The sequence below is a fragment of the Gavialis gangeticus genome, unplaced genomic scaffold (genome assembly GCF_001723915.1).
Source record: "Gavialis gangeticus isolate Ggan-Ray unplaced genomic scaffold, GavGan_comp1, whole genome shotgun sequence".
Classification (NCBI taxonomy): Eukaryota; Metazoa; Chordata; order Crocodylia; family Gavialidae; genus Gavialis; species Gavialis gangeticus.
Window position 1 is genome coordinate 23,079,278 of NW_017728997.1, and position 17,429 is coordinate 23,096,706.

A 17,429-nucleotide genomic window follows, 5' to 3' on the forward strand; every position below is an offset into this window, starting at 1 on the left:
GGAGGCTTGATGCCTACCTGGCTGGAGTCATTTGAGCCCAGTTTTTCTCCTGCCCAGGTAGGGGGTTGGACTTGAAGATCTACAAGGTCCCTTCCGACCTGACTTCTATGAACCTCAAGTGCTACTCAAGGAAATTTCTTTAAGAAGTCAAGCCCTCCTGCTTGTAGTTAGTGCATCTAAAAAAATCTACAAGGACAAACACATTATACCTCCCTCCCAATGGAAGAGCCAGCCAGTCTTTTAATTCAATGTTCTAGCTGCCACAATGGGGATGTGAACAATCCCTCCCACCCTGTCTATCATCTTACATTTCAGTCCCTCCCACCTGAGATATGGCATTTTGAAGGGACTCCACCATTCAGGAATTAGCCATTTAAAGAGCCCCAAAGCAACCTTTCTTTTGCCATAGAAGCCCATGAGCACCTCACTGTGGTAGGCCATTCTATCTGCCAGCATGGAAAACCCAAGCCAAAGCTACAATAACTAACCCACCTAAAGAACACCTCGCACTGTGAGTTTTACTAGGTTTGAGGAGCCAGCCAACCTCCCAGTTTCCTGCCAGGCACCCACTACCCAGATACTTAGAAAAGGGGGCAAGCAGGTATTTATTTGCAAGAACCCTAGTTGCTGGAACCCTTTACTCCTACCCACATGTCCCTGTTCCCCACACTGGCTGATTACAACACCAACAGCCTGATGAGGCCACTCACATGGCAGAGAAATCCGGTCTTTCAGTGGCGTTTTTGGAAGAATCACCACCAAGCTATAGACCTGTTGAGGGAGAAAGAGAACTTAGTCTCTGCCCTGTGCATGATAGGATTTAATAGTGCAAGTTTCAAAGGAATGGGGTGGTGGGTGGATGAGTCTAAAGCCACAGACAGTAGTTGTGGGTATTCGACAGTTCATTATGCTACAAGCTCTTCCCTTTGCACGTTGAGAAGTTGGAAAGGCATGGAAGGCCCCAGGCAGAGCTTGAATTCAGCTGTCAGGACCTGGTCCACTCTTAGCCTAATCTCTCTTTAATCTTCATGGCTCTCTGCCCTATCACAAACACCAGCTCCCAGGAGCTCCAGTTCTAGCATTGGACCTGGAAGTCACAGACTAAGCAGGTATATGTAAGGAGCCAGGGGCTATCCATCTCATTTAAAAGATAAGGGAGGTAAGCGGAAATATCAAGGTACAGCTGCCAAAGAGAAGATACTGACCCAAACTATCCTTCCGTTTGGCTAGGGTGGGAGGTACGAGCCATGTACTCACCAGAAAGAAGAAACAGGAGCTGGCGAGCCAGAAGTGTCTCCCTCCATGGCCATAGATGTTGAAGTCTTCTGCAGAGAGGTGGGAATCAGGGTACAGGATTTCCAGAGTCCCCTGAGGGAGAAAAGGCACTCAGCACTTTGGCTTTCACAGAACCCATCATCCCTCCACTGACAGAGGATATCTGCATTCACAGAAGCTCAGATAACTGCTGACCTTGCCACTCCACTCAACTCCACCTCTTGCACTGCTCAGATGTGCTCTTTAGCCAACCTGGACTCAACTAAAAGAAGAGTAGGTAAAATATAGGCAAGAAACCAAGGAACCCCAGGATTTCAACAGGGCAGGATAGGGTGTCCATTTATGAACAGATGAGCGCCTGGCCAAATGCAAAGTGCAGTTGCAGGCTTTTGCAATGGAAGAATTTTTCTCTAGGGCAGAGGGATCAGCAGCACCTTTTGGCTTTGGAAAAAAGTCCCCACCTCATCATGACCTCCTAGAAGACAAAATGACGGGAAGGCAGGAGACCAGATTGCAGGGACCACTAAAATGGCAAGTACTCCATTCCTGCCTCCAGAACTGACACTTCCCACTGCACTGTCCAAGCTAAAAACTCCCGCCCGTGTACATAGCTGGGAAAGGAAACCCAGTCTCACGTACTCAGATCCCACTGGAAGACAGCTACGGCTGTACACAGACAAAGGTGTGGCACTCCCTGGACAGTTACTAAATCCAGATATAGCTTAGCCACTTGATATTTAATGAAGCTCTTGCAGTGTATCATGTAGCAGTGATCAGCTCTGTTGCCTCTGAGAGAGAGCCTGAACACTGAACAATTGTCTCCCTGTTACCCCAGCGCTGCCCCAGACAAAAACCATTCCAAAGGGCTGGCTACCGCCACTGGTGAAGAGAAGAACAGGCCCAGACACACACTGCATTGTTCAGAGAGAGACACACAGCTAATATTCTGAGCTCGCAAACTAGCTAGGAACAGCTCTCAGCTCAACAAGAGACAGGAGAGGAGAGGCTGCAAGGGTCCTGATGGGCAGCCCTGCTTCTCCATCATGTGTGGATTTGGAACTTTTTCCCTAGATGCAAGAGACTCCTATTTCCCAGTCCCCTCAATGAGTCAGCCCCCAACAACTTCATATTTTATTTCCTGTCCTCCACTGTGCCAGCCTGGAGTGTGGAACCAATCAGATGTCCTAGAGGCAAAAGGTTCTTGCTACATCACCATTCTCGAGACATTCTGCATCCCACCAAACACTTGTGGGATGGAGCTTAGTCTAAGCTAGGGGTGGCCAACCTGTGGCATAGGTACCGTAAGTGGCACGTGGCAGAACAGGGAGGGGACAGGCAGCACGGCAGCAAATTGGTCAGGAAGCAGAAAGCACAGCAGCACCTTGGGAAGGGATCACAGGGAAGGAAGCAGAGCAGCACATAAAGCAAGCACTGTTTCACTCCAAGACGTGGCCTTTTCCTTTGTCTGCCCCAACATGCTCACCTGGGTGACAGAGTAGGCCAGAGACAGCACCGTGGTGATGGCCAAGACACGTTTAATACTGGACTTGCTCTCAAGATGACCTGAAAGGAGCAAGGAAAGATCATTCCCCAAGTCATTCCAGTCCTAGTAAGATTGAGCACCCAAGAGCCTGCTAGGACACCAAAAACTGTCTGTCATCCCCCTAAGACCACAAGAGGTTACAGCTCACCACCCCAGGAAGCCATACTGCCACCCAGACTGCTTAGCCTCCCTCAGACAAAGGACCCAGAGCATGACGGTAACAGGGCATGAGGCTCTGGCTCTGCTTCATCCCCATCCCCTACACTAGGAAAGCACCTGGGCCCTCCCACCACAGTTACAAAATCTGGAGCAAGCTACAGCCTGGCCAGTGAAAAGCTACTAGAAGAATCTCCCCTTAATCAACTCCAAAGCAACTTCATCTGCTCCAGGCTCTGAGCCCCCAGGTGATGGAGACCCACTGCTCAGTTGCTGCAGCAAGGGGCATCACAGATGCTCCTACAGATACACAGACAACCTTGGAGAGTACCCACACTGAGCAGCTGGAACTGAGCCACCAACAGGCACCAGAGAAGGCTTTGTTCAGCCCCTGCTGTCAAGAGGAAAGCACCAAGAGGAAGCAAGGTAAAAAGGTCCCCGGAGGAATCCTCCTCCCACAGGAAGTGGGGCTCAAGCAGCCTCCCCTCCCACTTCAGCATCACCAGGTGTGTGTAGGTGAATCCTGTGTTGGTGCCTGGAGTCCTATGTGACTCATGCAGTACCTAGTAAACCACACGCATGTTAGGCCCCAGGCCATTTCCCTATGAGTCTCACACATGGTCTGACTAGTCTCCTATCCAACAGGACTGACCCTCACCCCTCCCCAGCTCTTGGCCAGGGTGTGCACACAGCCTCTGTGGAAGGGAAGAGGCCTGTCTGGGGCCTTGGGAGCAGGAAGCCACCTGGCACCTACCGAAGGCAAGGCCTAGGATCACCACACTCAGCTCAATGGCCAGAAGGAAGAAGCGCGTGATCTCCCACAGGATCTGCAAAGCAACAGGAACCAGGCAGGCAGGCAGGGTCAGGAGGAACAGAGACACAGGGAAGTTTATACAGCAAAACTCTTCCCATTTCCTTTATGAAAGGAAATTCCACTCCCCCGGGGGAGAACACCATTCCCAGGGGCCTTCCTTGTCTGTATACCCTTTGCCTTGAGGCGCAGCACTCTAGACCCTCCCCACACCCAGCACTTAAGATGAAGCAAGCAGCCATGGTTCAGCACAGCTGAAGCCATTCCCCCTGGTGGCAGGGGTGGGACTTCTGCTGCACAGCCAACCCAGGCAGCTTGCATCTTCATCAGCTCAAAAGTTAGGAATAAAGGGCTTATTCTGTGGCCAATTTATTGCTAGGGAAACAGCAGCACCCTGCTTTCTCCTAGTGCCGCTGCTCAGAGCAGAATGACTATATAACCCTCCCTCATCATGGCAGATAATGCTTATTTCTTCATGTTACGCATGGGGAAGCCAGAGCACAGGGAGATGAAGTAACAACCCTCCCCTCCCCACCCCCTGCAGTGTTACACAAGGGGGTAATGGAATAACTATATCCAGGAGACCCAATGAGCAAACTCCTGCTCTAACCCTTGACCCATACTGCCTCCCTCAGAATATGCCAAGTCCTTTAAAAAAAATACTGCAATATTTAGGGAAACACGATAACAAGTCCTCCAAAATCAGGCTGTTACAATATTTAGGGAAACAAGGTAACAAGTCCTCCAAAATCAGGCTGTTATATGCCCAGGCATAAAGCTATCCCTCCACAGCATGTTATTTGCTATGAACAGAAACTAGTTTGGAAGAGCAGTTCCCATTTTTTTTTTAAAAAGTGCAGTCTAACAGCCTATTTTCACTTTCAAAAGCTCCATGATAGACACCCCCCCACCAGGAAACAAGCTGAAAAGGATATCTGCTTTGTTTCAGGACTTCTAAGCAAAGGATACCACACAGAAGGGAGAGCTAGAGAGAGGCACAGTTTCTCTCAAAACATTTCATTCCTTATTTACCATATTTACTAGAATAGATGACCATGATTATAAAACAACCTCCCAATAATTAATCTGATATATGGAAAATGTATAAATTTGTTTAAATTCTCCAGGAGTGCAGATTGTAGCCGTGTTGGTCTAAGGACACAGGCAGACAAGGTCCTTTAGGTAAATCCAATATCTTTTATTAGACCAACTCAAATAGCTGGAAAAATTCTTCTTAGCAAGCTTTCAGGCACAAACACCCTTTCTCAGGCTGGCAAAGGGTGTCTGTGCCCGAAAGCTTGCCAAGTCAAATTTTTCCAACTATTTGAGTTGATCTAATAAAAGATATCGGATTTATCCAAAGAACCTGGTTTGCTTACAATTTTCCAGGTATAGAATATCATTATTCGAAATTTGCTTTGAATTTGTCCCCCTCCCACTGCTACAGCAGGGAAAAAAAATCTGGGGAACCATATAGCCCCTTTGCTTTGTTTTCCCTCAACTTTTTCCCCTGGCAGCCCCTTCCCCCTCTCCTTAACTTTCCCTGAGCACATGGAAATGAGAAGCAAATCTGAAGAGTGTCCTTGATATTAAACATGGGCGCAGCATTTTGCATATAACACCCATACACTCAGTTCACCTAGAATTGCTGCATGTTACCTTTTTTCTTTCTTTTAAAACTGCTGCAAGTCCATACATACATTTTTGAGCAGTACTTTGGCACCTACTTATATGTAGTACAAGCTATACACGTCCTTAACCCAAAATCAAAGACTCATGATTAACCATACTGTTCACTGGGCTCAGCCCCAGCAAAGTCAACAGCATTTTAAGCCATGGTGCCCCCATAGCTTGGCAGCCCTCAGTATCTGTGTGTACTCCAGATACTTCCCACAAAGGATCCATGTGCTAATTAGGCCCCACTCATGGCTGCAAGTGGGTGTTCTTGTCATGAGTCCTGGGATGCTCCAAAAATGTATATGCAGATAAGGGTCAGGGCAACCTGGTCTGGCTTCACCTCATAAAGGGCAGGACCACACTAATCATATGTGCCAAGCTAGGGGAGCAGGGGAAGGGGCAGATGAATTCTAGATGAATTGTTTGGGGCCCTATTTGGTGATGTTTGTCAGGCATCTAAGACTGGTGAAGAAACAGGAATCATTAGAAATGAGAGACAAAGGCAGAGTTCAGCTGTGGAACTGAAGAAGAGGTCAAAATGTCATGCAATGTAGTGACTCACCATGACTTGAAAAAGACTTGGTGCTGAGGGAGAAATGTGCTTAATGGGCACTACCACATTTTATTCAGATGAGCTGCACCATTCTATCCTTGTAGGTTCCCATCAGTGGGCATGTAAAACCATGGCTGTGTGGTGTGATTTTGTAATGGGAATGAGGATGATGTAACCCTAAAAGGTATGTTTTTGGACTATCAAGTGAGCCACAGCGGCATAGGTATATATACATGTTTATACTTAAATTTATAGAAATAAATATTTTTGCAACAACAACAAAAATATAAATCAGCATGTTTGTCCACCATGAGGCATGTGTTTTCTAGTCATGCTCAGTGTTGGCTGCATTTAATTAACTTCATAGCTGGTTCCCATTCCTGAACACATGCTGCTTTTGGCATCAGTTTAATGATAGCCTATGTATTTAAGGCAGTTTCCTTGTATGCAAGTGTAAGCTAAGGGGCCTTTTTTTCCTCCTGCTGATTAGAGAGAAAAACCTTGTCTTGTATTTGGGTAAATACAGTAACCTGCAGATTTAAAGCCGCGCAATGAAAGTGAAGGTAAACAGGGTCCCAAAGAGTAGTGCACTGAGGAGCTATGACAGCCATGACAAAAAACTGGAGAGAAAAGGTATGCAGGAAAGACTCTCATGCCTCCTCCTGAGGTTCATTTAGCTAAGGAGACTACAGCACAGGTGTTGCCAGGGGCTAACAAACTGAGGGGAGGTGCATCTTGGCATTCAAGACACGTCTTGGCAATCAAACACGAACCACATCCACTCCTGCCTCTCATGATGGAGATTTTGCTACAGCATGCCTGGGGAAGCAGGGAAGTTCACTGTTCTGCGGCTCTGGGTGCTGGAATCATTTAAAAAGAGTTGTCAAAGCAGCATTCCACAGTACTCAATAGCCGTGAGCATTGCAGATAAAACATCATGAGGAAGCTACTATTCATCTTTCAAGCCAGACCTGAACAATGACTCCGGAAGGACACTCACCTTATCGGCCACTGTAGCAGTATCAGAGGCGCTGACTGTCATAGAGACAACAGCCCGTGCAATCCCAACCAATGCCACCACAAAGACCTAAGAAAAGACAGCCAGAGTGAGCTGGTACCAGTGTGTTGCATGGTGACCATCAGGAATTTTACTCCAGTGACCCTTTTCCCTGGCTGGAAGCCCAGCTGATGGAGTTCAAGACTTCCAAGCTGGTGACTCAAGCCAGACCCCTGGTGATGGCCTCCCAGATCCCAAGCCTAACTGCAGGATGACTACAGTATAGGCAGCAGACTCTGGCCCCAGTAGAAAGTAAACATCCAACTTTCTAGCCCATCAAAGCAACTGTGAAGGAAGCCTCATTGAGTCTTTCTACTCAGTGCCCTTGTGGGCATTATATGGAATGGGGAGATGTTCACACAGGGCAGAGAAGCTAATCTCCTTCTCCCTTCTGCCACTTCAGTCAAAAAAATGTCAAACCAACAACAACAACAAAAATACTACTTCAGATTATGATGGCCTGGGCTGCCTCAGGACATAGATCTCTCCCAGATCGCTGATCCACCAGATCAGCCAACAGACCTTAGATCCACATCAGGATTGTGGAGCTCTGCTCTTTCACTAAATGCTGGTAACCTTTAGGGATGCAGAAGATAAGAGATCAGCTCAGGCCAAGGACTTCAGAGTCTCTTACATGGCAGAGTATAGTGTAGCAGAGAGTCAAACTAGCTCAAGAACTGGAAACCTTCTAACAACTATAGGATGTAGCTTTGAGTTGGCTAATTTACCTCATCACCATATGCTTTCAGTATCCAAACTAACTCTTTTAGAGCTAGGTCAAGTATCTCCATACTATACCACAGGCACAATCTTTTCAAGCAGAGCTGCCAGCTTCACAGCATGTTAACCTAACACTCCAGGAATGAAGTAGCTAATGTGTTCACAATAGGTAGAAGTCAGATTTGATGGACTCTCTCACAACCTGAAATTCTCTTTCCCTGACAGTGGTGGGCAAAGCTGGTCAGCTCACAGAGCACCCTGAACAGGCTCCCTGAAGTGTACCACTTACTACAGGTCTTTATAGCACCTTTCCCCTATAGAGTGAGGCAGGGAAAAATCCCCAAATGCTCCAAGCCACCAGTATAAGAGCTCTGTCCTCGTCTTCATAGAAACTGAATCCTCCTTGCTCATGCTTTGAAAGGCAAGAAATGTGCTCTCTCCAAAGCTTGCACTAATTTTTAGTTAACAAACCCAATCAACTGCCTCCGCTACTTCCCTTCTCCTCTCCCCCACAAAAATTGCACGTCCCAAAGACATAACTTTTCTCCACATAGGATTCAAGAAGGGGTAAAAAGAAACATGTTTGGTGTCTAGCCTGTCCCCAGTTTGCTGTCCCCAAGCCCTGCAAGAGGGAGATCCTTTATTTGTTCTTTACGGACAAGCGCAAACTAGTTATGTGAAAAGAATCACCAGCATACTGATCCTAACCCCAAAGAAAATATTCATGTCCTCATCTTCCTAAGGATATGCCCCAGATGACTAAAACTGGAGAGAAATGGTTCCCACAGTCCACACTGCTGCTGGGTTAGTCGCTGCTCCTCACTTGGACAAAGCCAACAGACTTATCAGTTTCACTTTTGTTTCTTCCCTTTAGTTTCTCAGAGTTTCAATTTCCACTAACTCCCAGTGGGACTATTCATAGTACGGACACCACAGCGGACAATTTAAATCCAGACTGAAAACCTCTCCCCAGGGCTTTTAAAAATTCTGAATGCATTACATATGCATTAGGTCGTTCAAAGATTTCCTTCCCCTCCCCGCAATCCTGACCTCTGGAGCTTGCACTATCTGGCAGCACCATGCACAGCTCAGAGTTTCCGATTACAGGCTCCATCTAGGCTTGCCATTATCTGGGCCTCAATTTTATCTGCTTCCTGGTTTTTTTTTATCTATTGTAACTGATGACCAGGTTGAGGAAACACCTCCTAGACCTCACTCTTCTCATGTACAGACAGACTTTTCTTTCAGCCAAGTTGAGCTCTGCCTCACAGAATGCTGCAGAGGTGCTGAATTCACTCAACTGATGAGCAGGCATATACCACTGCTTCAAGACAGCCAGAGGCCAGACTGCTCACCTGGGCAGGAGTGTTGTGAACTGCACCCAGGAGCTTTAAGGATCTGGTTGGATTAAGTGTCCACCATGCTCCCAGAGGTGCTCAGCGAGCTAAATGATCTTCAGAAACCACTAGAGACTTCCATAGCACAAGCAGAGGCTGCACGTGCTGCCTTAAACTGGGGAGAGGGTAAGAGATAAGAGACCCTACACATTTGGGAAACAAGACTCATCTGCCTATTCCTTCTGCTTCCACCTCCAACTTCACATCAACAAGACTCAGTGATGACTCCTTCAAACCCAAAGGAAGGGCCACCCTGCAGGAACAGATGGTCACTTTCCTGCACCCTCAAGGAGGGCCTTGCAGCCTTGGGACCTCCAGTTCCAGCTCTCTAATCAAGTTAGGGTGTTCTACAAAAGCGCTGGTAAGGACTGACACACCTGCTAAAATCATGGCAATTCGTTTGCTGCCATTTCAATTCCACTCCCTCAGTAAGAAGTTAGTTTTCTTTTAACTAGGACTGACTACAAAGAAAGCAACTGGAAGGGAAGACACGAGAGACCAGATATCAAAACAAAGAGATAAAATATGGGGATAGATTTAAAGTAGGTCCCTTTGAGGTCATGAAAGACCTAACCCAGAATCTGAAATCCAGATATCCCTACTGTCCAGGGGGAACAAAATTCACACTGGGAAGCCCAGTGCCCATTTATTACACCGTGCTTTAGTTTTAAGATGTCCATATGCTTTTGCAAAAGATTTTACTCACTAGGGATCTGAAAAAGGCCCAGTCATCCAATCAGAAATGTTCTGGGAAGGGGAGTTGTCCCTCCCCCATCAGGTCAGAGTACACATGCCCATACTTACCAGTATATAAAAAGTAGTGAAGATGGGACTGGAGGTGACACGGATTTTGGCCCTGGCAGAGGGCAGTTTCCAGAGAAGAAAGACAAAGAAGAGTACATTGGGAACCAGGAGCAGGAGGTCCCAGTACCGGACTCTGCAGAGAGAGAAGCAGGATTAACAGTTCAGTATTTGCAAAATCTCCCAATGCAGAGGCAGACACCAGTCCCTTAATCCTGAAAGGCCCTTGTCCCTGGATAATACCAGGCTCCAGCCCCAGCTCCCAACTCTCACCTGGATTTCCCAATGTCCTCATAAAGTAGAAGTAGGCACTTGTGCGGCACAGTGATGTTGGTATCATTGATTGACTGTGTGGTCACAGGGGACAGAGCCGTCACGTTAGTCGGCACTGTTACCAAAGCAGTGGAATGCGTGACGTTGTCATACGCAGAGAACCTCACCACCGACGTCACAGATGGGAACATCCTGTCTCCTTTCTGGCCACAGAGAAAAAAAAATGAAGGTTACATGCAGTGGGGGTTAAAGCCAAGCGTGATAAAACACAGGACGATTAAAACAGGAAAAAGCAACATCTGAGTCAGAGAAACAAAAAAGTACGTCTACAAAGTAGTCACAGCCTACTCATTACAGCAAATTATTATTGTCGCTAGCAGAAAGGCTGTATCGCATAACAGAGCAGAATGTCTCTTGTCCCTCCCCCAGAGCAGAAAAGACAGGAATCCCATCTTCAACTAGGATGACAGGAACCTTCCAGACACCGCTGACTAATCCAGATTAGATGAGGTGACTTGCAAGTCCTGCTCCACAGCTCCCTGATACTTAACAAGCTCTTGGGCCTGCAGGAAACTTTACTCTGTAGCTTCACTCATTGGCCCTTACCCAGTACCTGTTGCTAATGCCAGCCTCCCTAGTCTGTGCTAGGTGGCAAGTGGCATATATCTACTTAGATGGGACTCCATAGACTTTCTGCTTTCATAAAGCACCACTAGTATAATGACAATATCCTAGCTGCATCTTAGACCCTGCATTCTCTTCGAGTCCTTCCAAACCATGCCAACGGCTCTGATTTTAAAACCCATAACAGGGCTCCATCCCATTCTACAGCCTGTTGCATCTAGGGCTGCACAAACACTTTACCCCAATCAATAAACACAAGCCTTCACTGCTCCTGGGACATAAGCTAGCATCATTATTGCTAATCTGTAGAGGCAGAAGGTGAAGGAGAGTTATTCAGTAACTTCTGCAAGGTCACACTAGAAAACAGAGGGAAACCCAGTGGGAGCACCCAGGAGTCCTGGCTCACAGTTACTCCTTCCCTCCCCTGTGCCATGCCGCTTCCACAGCATTTTCAAAGAAGGCAAGATAACAACTTGCTCTCCACCCCCTGTTGAAACCTATCAGACCTGCCCTCCCTGAAAGCAGGTTCACTGGTACACCTTGCAGGCCTTGTGGCTGCTCCAGCTGGGATATCAGCTGTCAGCCCTAAAAGTGGGGAGGGGGGAGATGGCAAATTCTCCCACACAGCAAAGAAACCCCATTTACCTCCCATCCATGGGGCCGAACTGGTGGAAACCAGGGGAAAATTCTGCTTTGGGACCGCTGGTAAGAGACCCACCACACCCCAAGCTTGCCAGTGCTCCAGGGCACTATACTCACAGACGCAAGGCCCCATCATCGGCTCCCAGCTGGACTCATGGCCCCAGGCAACTCCCTCCTCTGCGCTGGAGTTTCTTCTCCTGTAAAAGAAGGAACCACCGTGCTAGTAACATGTCTTATGATCCCCAGATACCAGGCACCATAATGTCGTGAAGTACTGCTCCCTCCAGGATTCCCCTCCCCTGGGTGGAGCTGCCACAAAACACACTGGGATTTTTTTTTTTTTTTTTTTAAAAAGAGCCACCACCTGCTGTCATCACAAGGACGCAGGTCCTTGGGGGATTTAGAGTGCCCTGGCTGCCCAATCCCTGTAGCTAATCCAGGATTAAATCTCAACAAAATTCCCCCTCATTTGAACAACAACCAGCATTGCGGATGCTGCAGCCTGCATGAGAGAGGCAAGCAAGAAAGTCTTCATGCTTCTTGCTGACTGCTGAAGCCTATGGCTAGACATGGTCCCAGCTACGGGAAGCAGAGGACCAGCTCTGTGGCACCTGCTTTGGAGCTCAGGTTTTGTCCTCCCCAGGGGCAGCCAGCTCAACACCACCCCGTTCTTCTCCGAAGCTGGGACCGTTGCCAGGCCCTGGGAGGGGACATGAGTTGGGGAAGCTTCCTGCTAACCTAGCTGCTTCTGATCCCTCCATTGCAACAGGTCCTCTGTGAGCTGGCATTTTCTTTAAGGCCATGGTAGGTCAAACTGCATTAGAGACGTCATTTTAAACAAACACAGCACTGGGACGATCGGCGTTGTGCTGAGGTGGCAGCTTCTCCGCTAGAAAGCCCAGCTCTGGCAAAGGTCCCAGCCACTGACCTTCACATTGGGGAGCTCCTGTCTCCTCCCCTAAAGAGGTATGTTATGCTCCTCCCTTCAGCCTCCCCAGTTCTTAAGCACCAAATCCCTGCATGACTGAGAAAGACATTTCTCTCTAGTGACTTACCTATGTCTTGCTACTCCGAGATCTCTCAGAAGCCTCCTGACTCTGAGGGTATAAATAGATGTGGCCAAATGAAGTGGGTCATCTGTGCCAGGACGTGCCCCAGCACAGCTGATCCACTTCATCGGGAAAACCATGCGTCCCCCGTTGTCCTGCAGGATCAATGGGTAATGTGTTCCCTACCCGCAGAGACACGCCGCAGGGAACTGGTGGTCCCAGCCCCAGGATTGCACAGGGTAGAATTCAACCTCAGAAAGCTCATGTGCATCTGGGGAATCCCAGACGGGGAAAGCCAGGCAAGCACTCCCAGGATAGCTGGAGAGCACTCTCCTACCTTAAAGCAAACAGACACCCGTCACAAAACAGCGGCACAAATTAATACCACCTATGTCACAACCACAAATTTGGGGCATTTGTGGAGTGATAAAGGCATGGACATCTGCTTGCTTGACTTCTGTACCCCCATAAAAATGTTTATGGTGGCACAAAGGTGTCTATTTCCAGCCTGAGAAAGGCTCCAGAAAAGGAGGGTGGGTGGATATGACTACACTCAACTTATGCCTAACTTTTTAACAGGGTGGGAAGAGGAGGAAAGAGAAACTCAGGAAGCATAGAGAAAGGAGGGGAAACCGAGAGCCAACAACCCTGCAATGCTCTGCTCTCTGCTGCTTCATTCACTCTACCACTGACTTATGTGGCCAGCATAATTTCAGCTCTGCTCCCCAAACTACTGAGGGAAAGTTATTTTCCTCCTTTGCAACAACTGTGCTTAGACACTCCCCAGTGTGGTTGATGCCGTTTCCGAGATAAGAACTGCTCTCACCACTCTGCTAACAAGACCACTTTTCAACACAGTTGTTACCACAGAGCCTTTAATGGTGAAAACAAGGCCATTTTTGTAAACAGTATTTTCCAGAATTCACCCTGCCTTTTTTGCTTAATTGCTACATGCTCCTTTCACTCCACAACCAGCTCGTGAGATGGGGATTTTCCATCCAGTGACAAAGGCCATTTCCCCATCCCCTCCTACTTTCAATATCACATCCATTTTTTTCCCCCAGAAAAGCTAAAAAAAGACTTTCCCATGACCTAAGAAAAATCAAGCCAAAGTAGCTGCCTGAAGAGTAACCCCAGCCCACAGCAACAACTGGGGAAGAAATCTCCTTGCCTGTATCCTCCCTCAGCTTGGGGGATGCCTTCATGCACAGGAGATGGGAAGAAGGCAATGCTCTCATGATAGGACCCACAGCAAAGCAGCCTGCATTTCACAGGGTTGAGATGTCCCACAGTGGAGGGGGGAAGCAGGATGGCCACCGCCTTCAAGCACCTAAAGGACTTGGATGTAGGAACAAATCAGCTGTAGCCTGGCCCCTTTATGCTACGTAAAGGGGCCAGAGCACAGTCGAGGCCTGAGTGCCAGCTATCAGAGCATTTCCTCAGGGCACGCAGTACAGGAGACAGGCACAAGGCTGCCTCGAAGGGCCACCCATCTCCAACCCTTGGCATACAACAGCCACAAGACACAGCGCTGCAATGATCCCAGGTGCCAGCAGTAACTCAGGCCCCCAGAGCTGCCTGCTACACTTGTCAGCTTGGAGTAACAAAGCCCTGTCCGTCCGTCCCCCCGAACAATACAACGCCTCGTCAGGGCATCAGTTCCCCCACCTGTGAAACAGAGTGAGGACTGGTGAGGCTAATTTCATTTCAGCCTGTAATATATGCCAGGATCTTCAGAAGAGAGAAACAGGAGAAGTGCAAGGTACTGTTACCTGCCCTCAGGAATGGAAGTCCCCGAGCTCTGCCATTTGAGCTCATCTGATTTACTACAGTAGCAGGCCTGTTTCTGAACACCTCTAGTTCTTGCCTTTTCTAAGGTAAGGGTTAACAACAGAAGCACTGTGCTCTCACACGCAAGTGTTACCATAGCCATCTGTTTCAGCAACATCTCCTTCCCAGATTTAATACCCTTATTGTACACATATTTTTGCTCCACCTTAGCTACGAGCAATTTTCAGTTGATAGCATGCTTGCAGAATGCATGCAGTTTAGCTTCAGCTAGCCAGGAATACCTGGAGCGTAAGCACATTAGGAATGGCACTCTTGAATGACAACATTGAGTACCACAATAAAAAGCCTCATTAAGAAAAATGGCATGCGAACCCTTGACTGATTTCAAGACCAACATGTTGCTTGCCTTCAGAAAAAAAAAAAAATCACCTAAAATAGATCTCCCACAGAACCATTTGAAAAACAAATCTCAGCTTCATCCTTGTGCCCACACGGAGCCCCTGTGTAACATTAAGATATTACTATTTAATAAGAATGTGGGTCCAGTGTTTAAATGCAGAAACTTCAGATTAGATACTTAGCTCTATACTTAGGTACCTACATATGCAAACTAACTGAGACACTGAGCAGCTACAGCTCCCCCCAAGAAAGTCTGAAGACCCCTTTGAAACGTCTATGTAGACATCTAACATAAGGCACCCACATTCAGAACTGCTGATCTTAAAAAAAAGAAGCAGCATACTCCAAATGAAAAGTTCAGCTGAAAGCCTGCAAGAGATCACAAGATCTAGTTCATGGTCAACGACTCAGCCATAACAACAGCTTGATTTGTGAATATTGGGCTAGGCCACTGTTTTATAAATAGAGATAGAAGGCAGGGTAAACGTGCACCTTACAGATTAACCAGAAGTAGTATGTGTGTACACACACAAGAAGCTTTATCGGCTGAAGTTCACAACTCACAAAATCTGGTGCCACACGCACACACTTTGATTAATCTATAAGGTGCAAATCTACCCTCCTTTCTGCTTGACTTCAGACTAAGGAGCCTAGCCATGTCTCTCCTTTTCAGGTACAGATTCCACGATAAGGAATGTCTACCATGCTTCTCCCTCCTCACACGCTAATGCTGCATGCCAGCTAGCAAGGATCTCTAAAGTAACAGTCTTTGCATGTACCAATGCAGCGTCCTCAAAACAGTGATGCGCAAATATTCACAAGCAATGTGGCCACAACCCACGCACTGTTGAGTGAGCTATGAGCATGTCCTGAACTGGGACAAGCCACTATGGCCTACCTGCTGCCCAGGGCATTGGTTGCGTTGCCAACAGAAAAGACTCGCCTCTCCTGAAACAAGTTCACAGGCAGTTTTTCAAGGCTTCTAGGCACACGGCTGAGATCTCTCCAGTGGTAGGGACCATGCTGGGCACAAATGCTGTGCTGCTACGTGCTCCTTGCAGGTTAAGTCAAAAGGAAAGCTTGCCTATGTCTACCCCAACCATTAGGGCCCAATAAAAGAGACAGACAAAGGTAGTCTTGTTAATCTGAAGTCAAGGAGAAGGCAGAGTAGGTTTACACCTTATAGACCAATGGTTCTCAATCTTTTTTAGACTCAAGGAGCCCTGGAGAAAGTGCCAGCTCATAGCTTTTACTTGTGTTTTGACGACAGAAACACAAAAGAGCAATTCTTCTGGTGCATAGACTTGATAAAGACCCCAACAAGTCTGAATGTTTTTAATATTTGTGGATTCCTGTTGAAATCTCTAGGTTATCTTGAGAATCACGTCTGCCCACCTAAGAGCGCTGACAGTGTGGCACCCCATGGCACCTATGACAGGATCTCAGGGGACCCTAGCCTGCTGCAGCACCCTGGCAGAGAACCACGGGTACAAGCTCACCAAAGCACATCCTTTTACACCATCTGATGGAGTGAGCTTGGACTCAGGAAATCTTGTGCTAGACATACATACATGTTTAGATATATTACACACACATCTATATATAGTCAGGTATCCAGGTTGTAGCTGTATTGGTCTAGAGGAAAAAGCAATCAAGACTCGTAGCGGAGATGATATCTTGTATTAGAACAACAAGGCTCTTGAACAAAAATGCTTTAATTGCAATTAAAGATTTTTTTTTGCAAAAATCTTGTTGCTCTAATACAAGATATCATCTCCATTACGAGTCCTGATGTCTATATATATATGCACATGCACTATACACACACACATATTCTATACGCACATGTGCATTTCTATCTACACACACACATATACATACGTACATACACACATTATGTACACATATCTATATACACATGCATACATGTCTATACACACATTACACACACATGCACCCATAAACACGTGCCCATATAGATACACGCACACAGCCCTATTATAGATACACATGCCCATATAGATACACGCACACACATGCCCATATAGATACACGCACACAACTATTACAGATGCACACACACCCATACACACACTGATTATAGATACACACGCACCCATATAAACGTGTGTATTATATACACACAAATATACGCACATTATGTACATGTATCTATACATACATACATACATACATACATGTCTATAGATACCCACACTATCATATACACATGCACCCATATACACACGTATGCTCCCATATAGATACACACACCATATGGATACACACGCACCCACACACATGCCCATACAGATACATGCACACACCTATTATAGATGCACACGCACCCATATAAACATGCACACCTAGATACACACACGGGTGCCCCCACACACACACCCATATAGATATGACCACGCACACGCCTAAACACAGAGAGATGCGCACCCCCGATCACGCGTCCTTACACACACATTACACGCGTCTATAGATGAACACACACATCCTAGTCCCAAATCCCAATTTATTAAAACAAGAGATCTTGTTTAATTTAGTTCCTTATTTCTTTTTAAATTCTTTTTTTTTATTTACTTCTTTTTATTTTCTCCTTCAGTGGCTGACTTCCTTCATTTCACCACCCTTCTCCCAGCCACTCCCATT

The 17,429-nt window shown here is 47.0% G+C and overlaps 1 protein-coding gene across 4 annotated transcripts in view; it reads right to left on the bottom strand.

Moving 5' to 3' along the window:
* The window catches only part of TPRA1 (transmembrane protein adipocyte associated 1), a 23,251-nt gene that overhangs the window by 5,374 nt on the left and 448 nt on the right, over positions 1-17,429 (bottom strand). The window contains exons 1-9 of one of the 4 annotated variants that reach the window (XM_019504935.1): positions 12,141-12,565; positions 11,647-11,726; positions 10,264-10,466; positions 9,994-10,126; positions 7,016-7,102; positions 3,729-3,801; positions 2,759-2,838; positions 1,258-1,368; positions 711-771 (exon numbers count right to left, since the gene is read on the bottom strand). In XM_019504935.1, coding sequence (XP_019360480.1) covers positions 711-771; positions 1,258-1,368; positions 2,759-2,838; positions 3,729-3,801; positions 7,016-7,102; positions 9,994-10,126; positions 10,264-10,454 — 736 coding nt within the window. In that variant the 5' untranslated portion in view covers positions 10,455-10,466; positions 11,647-11,726; positions 12,141-12,565. Of the gene's footprint in view, positions 1-710; positions 772-1,257; positions 1,369-2,758; positions 2,839-3,728; positions 3,802-7,015; positions 7,103-9,993; positions 10,127-10,263; positions 10,467-11,646; positions 11,727-12,140; positions 12,566-14,040; positions 14,258-17,429 lie in introns of those variants that run through there. The other 3 variants (XM_019504937.1, XM_019504936.1, XM_019504934.1) reach the window with 3 other exon arrangements.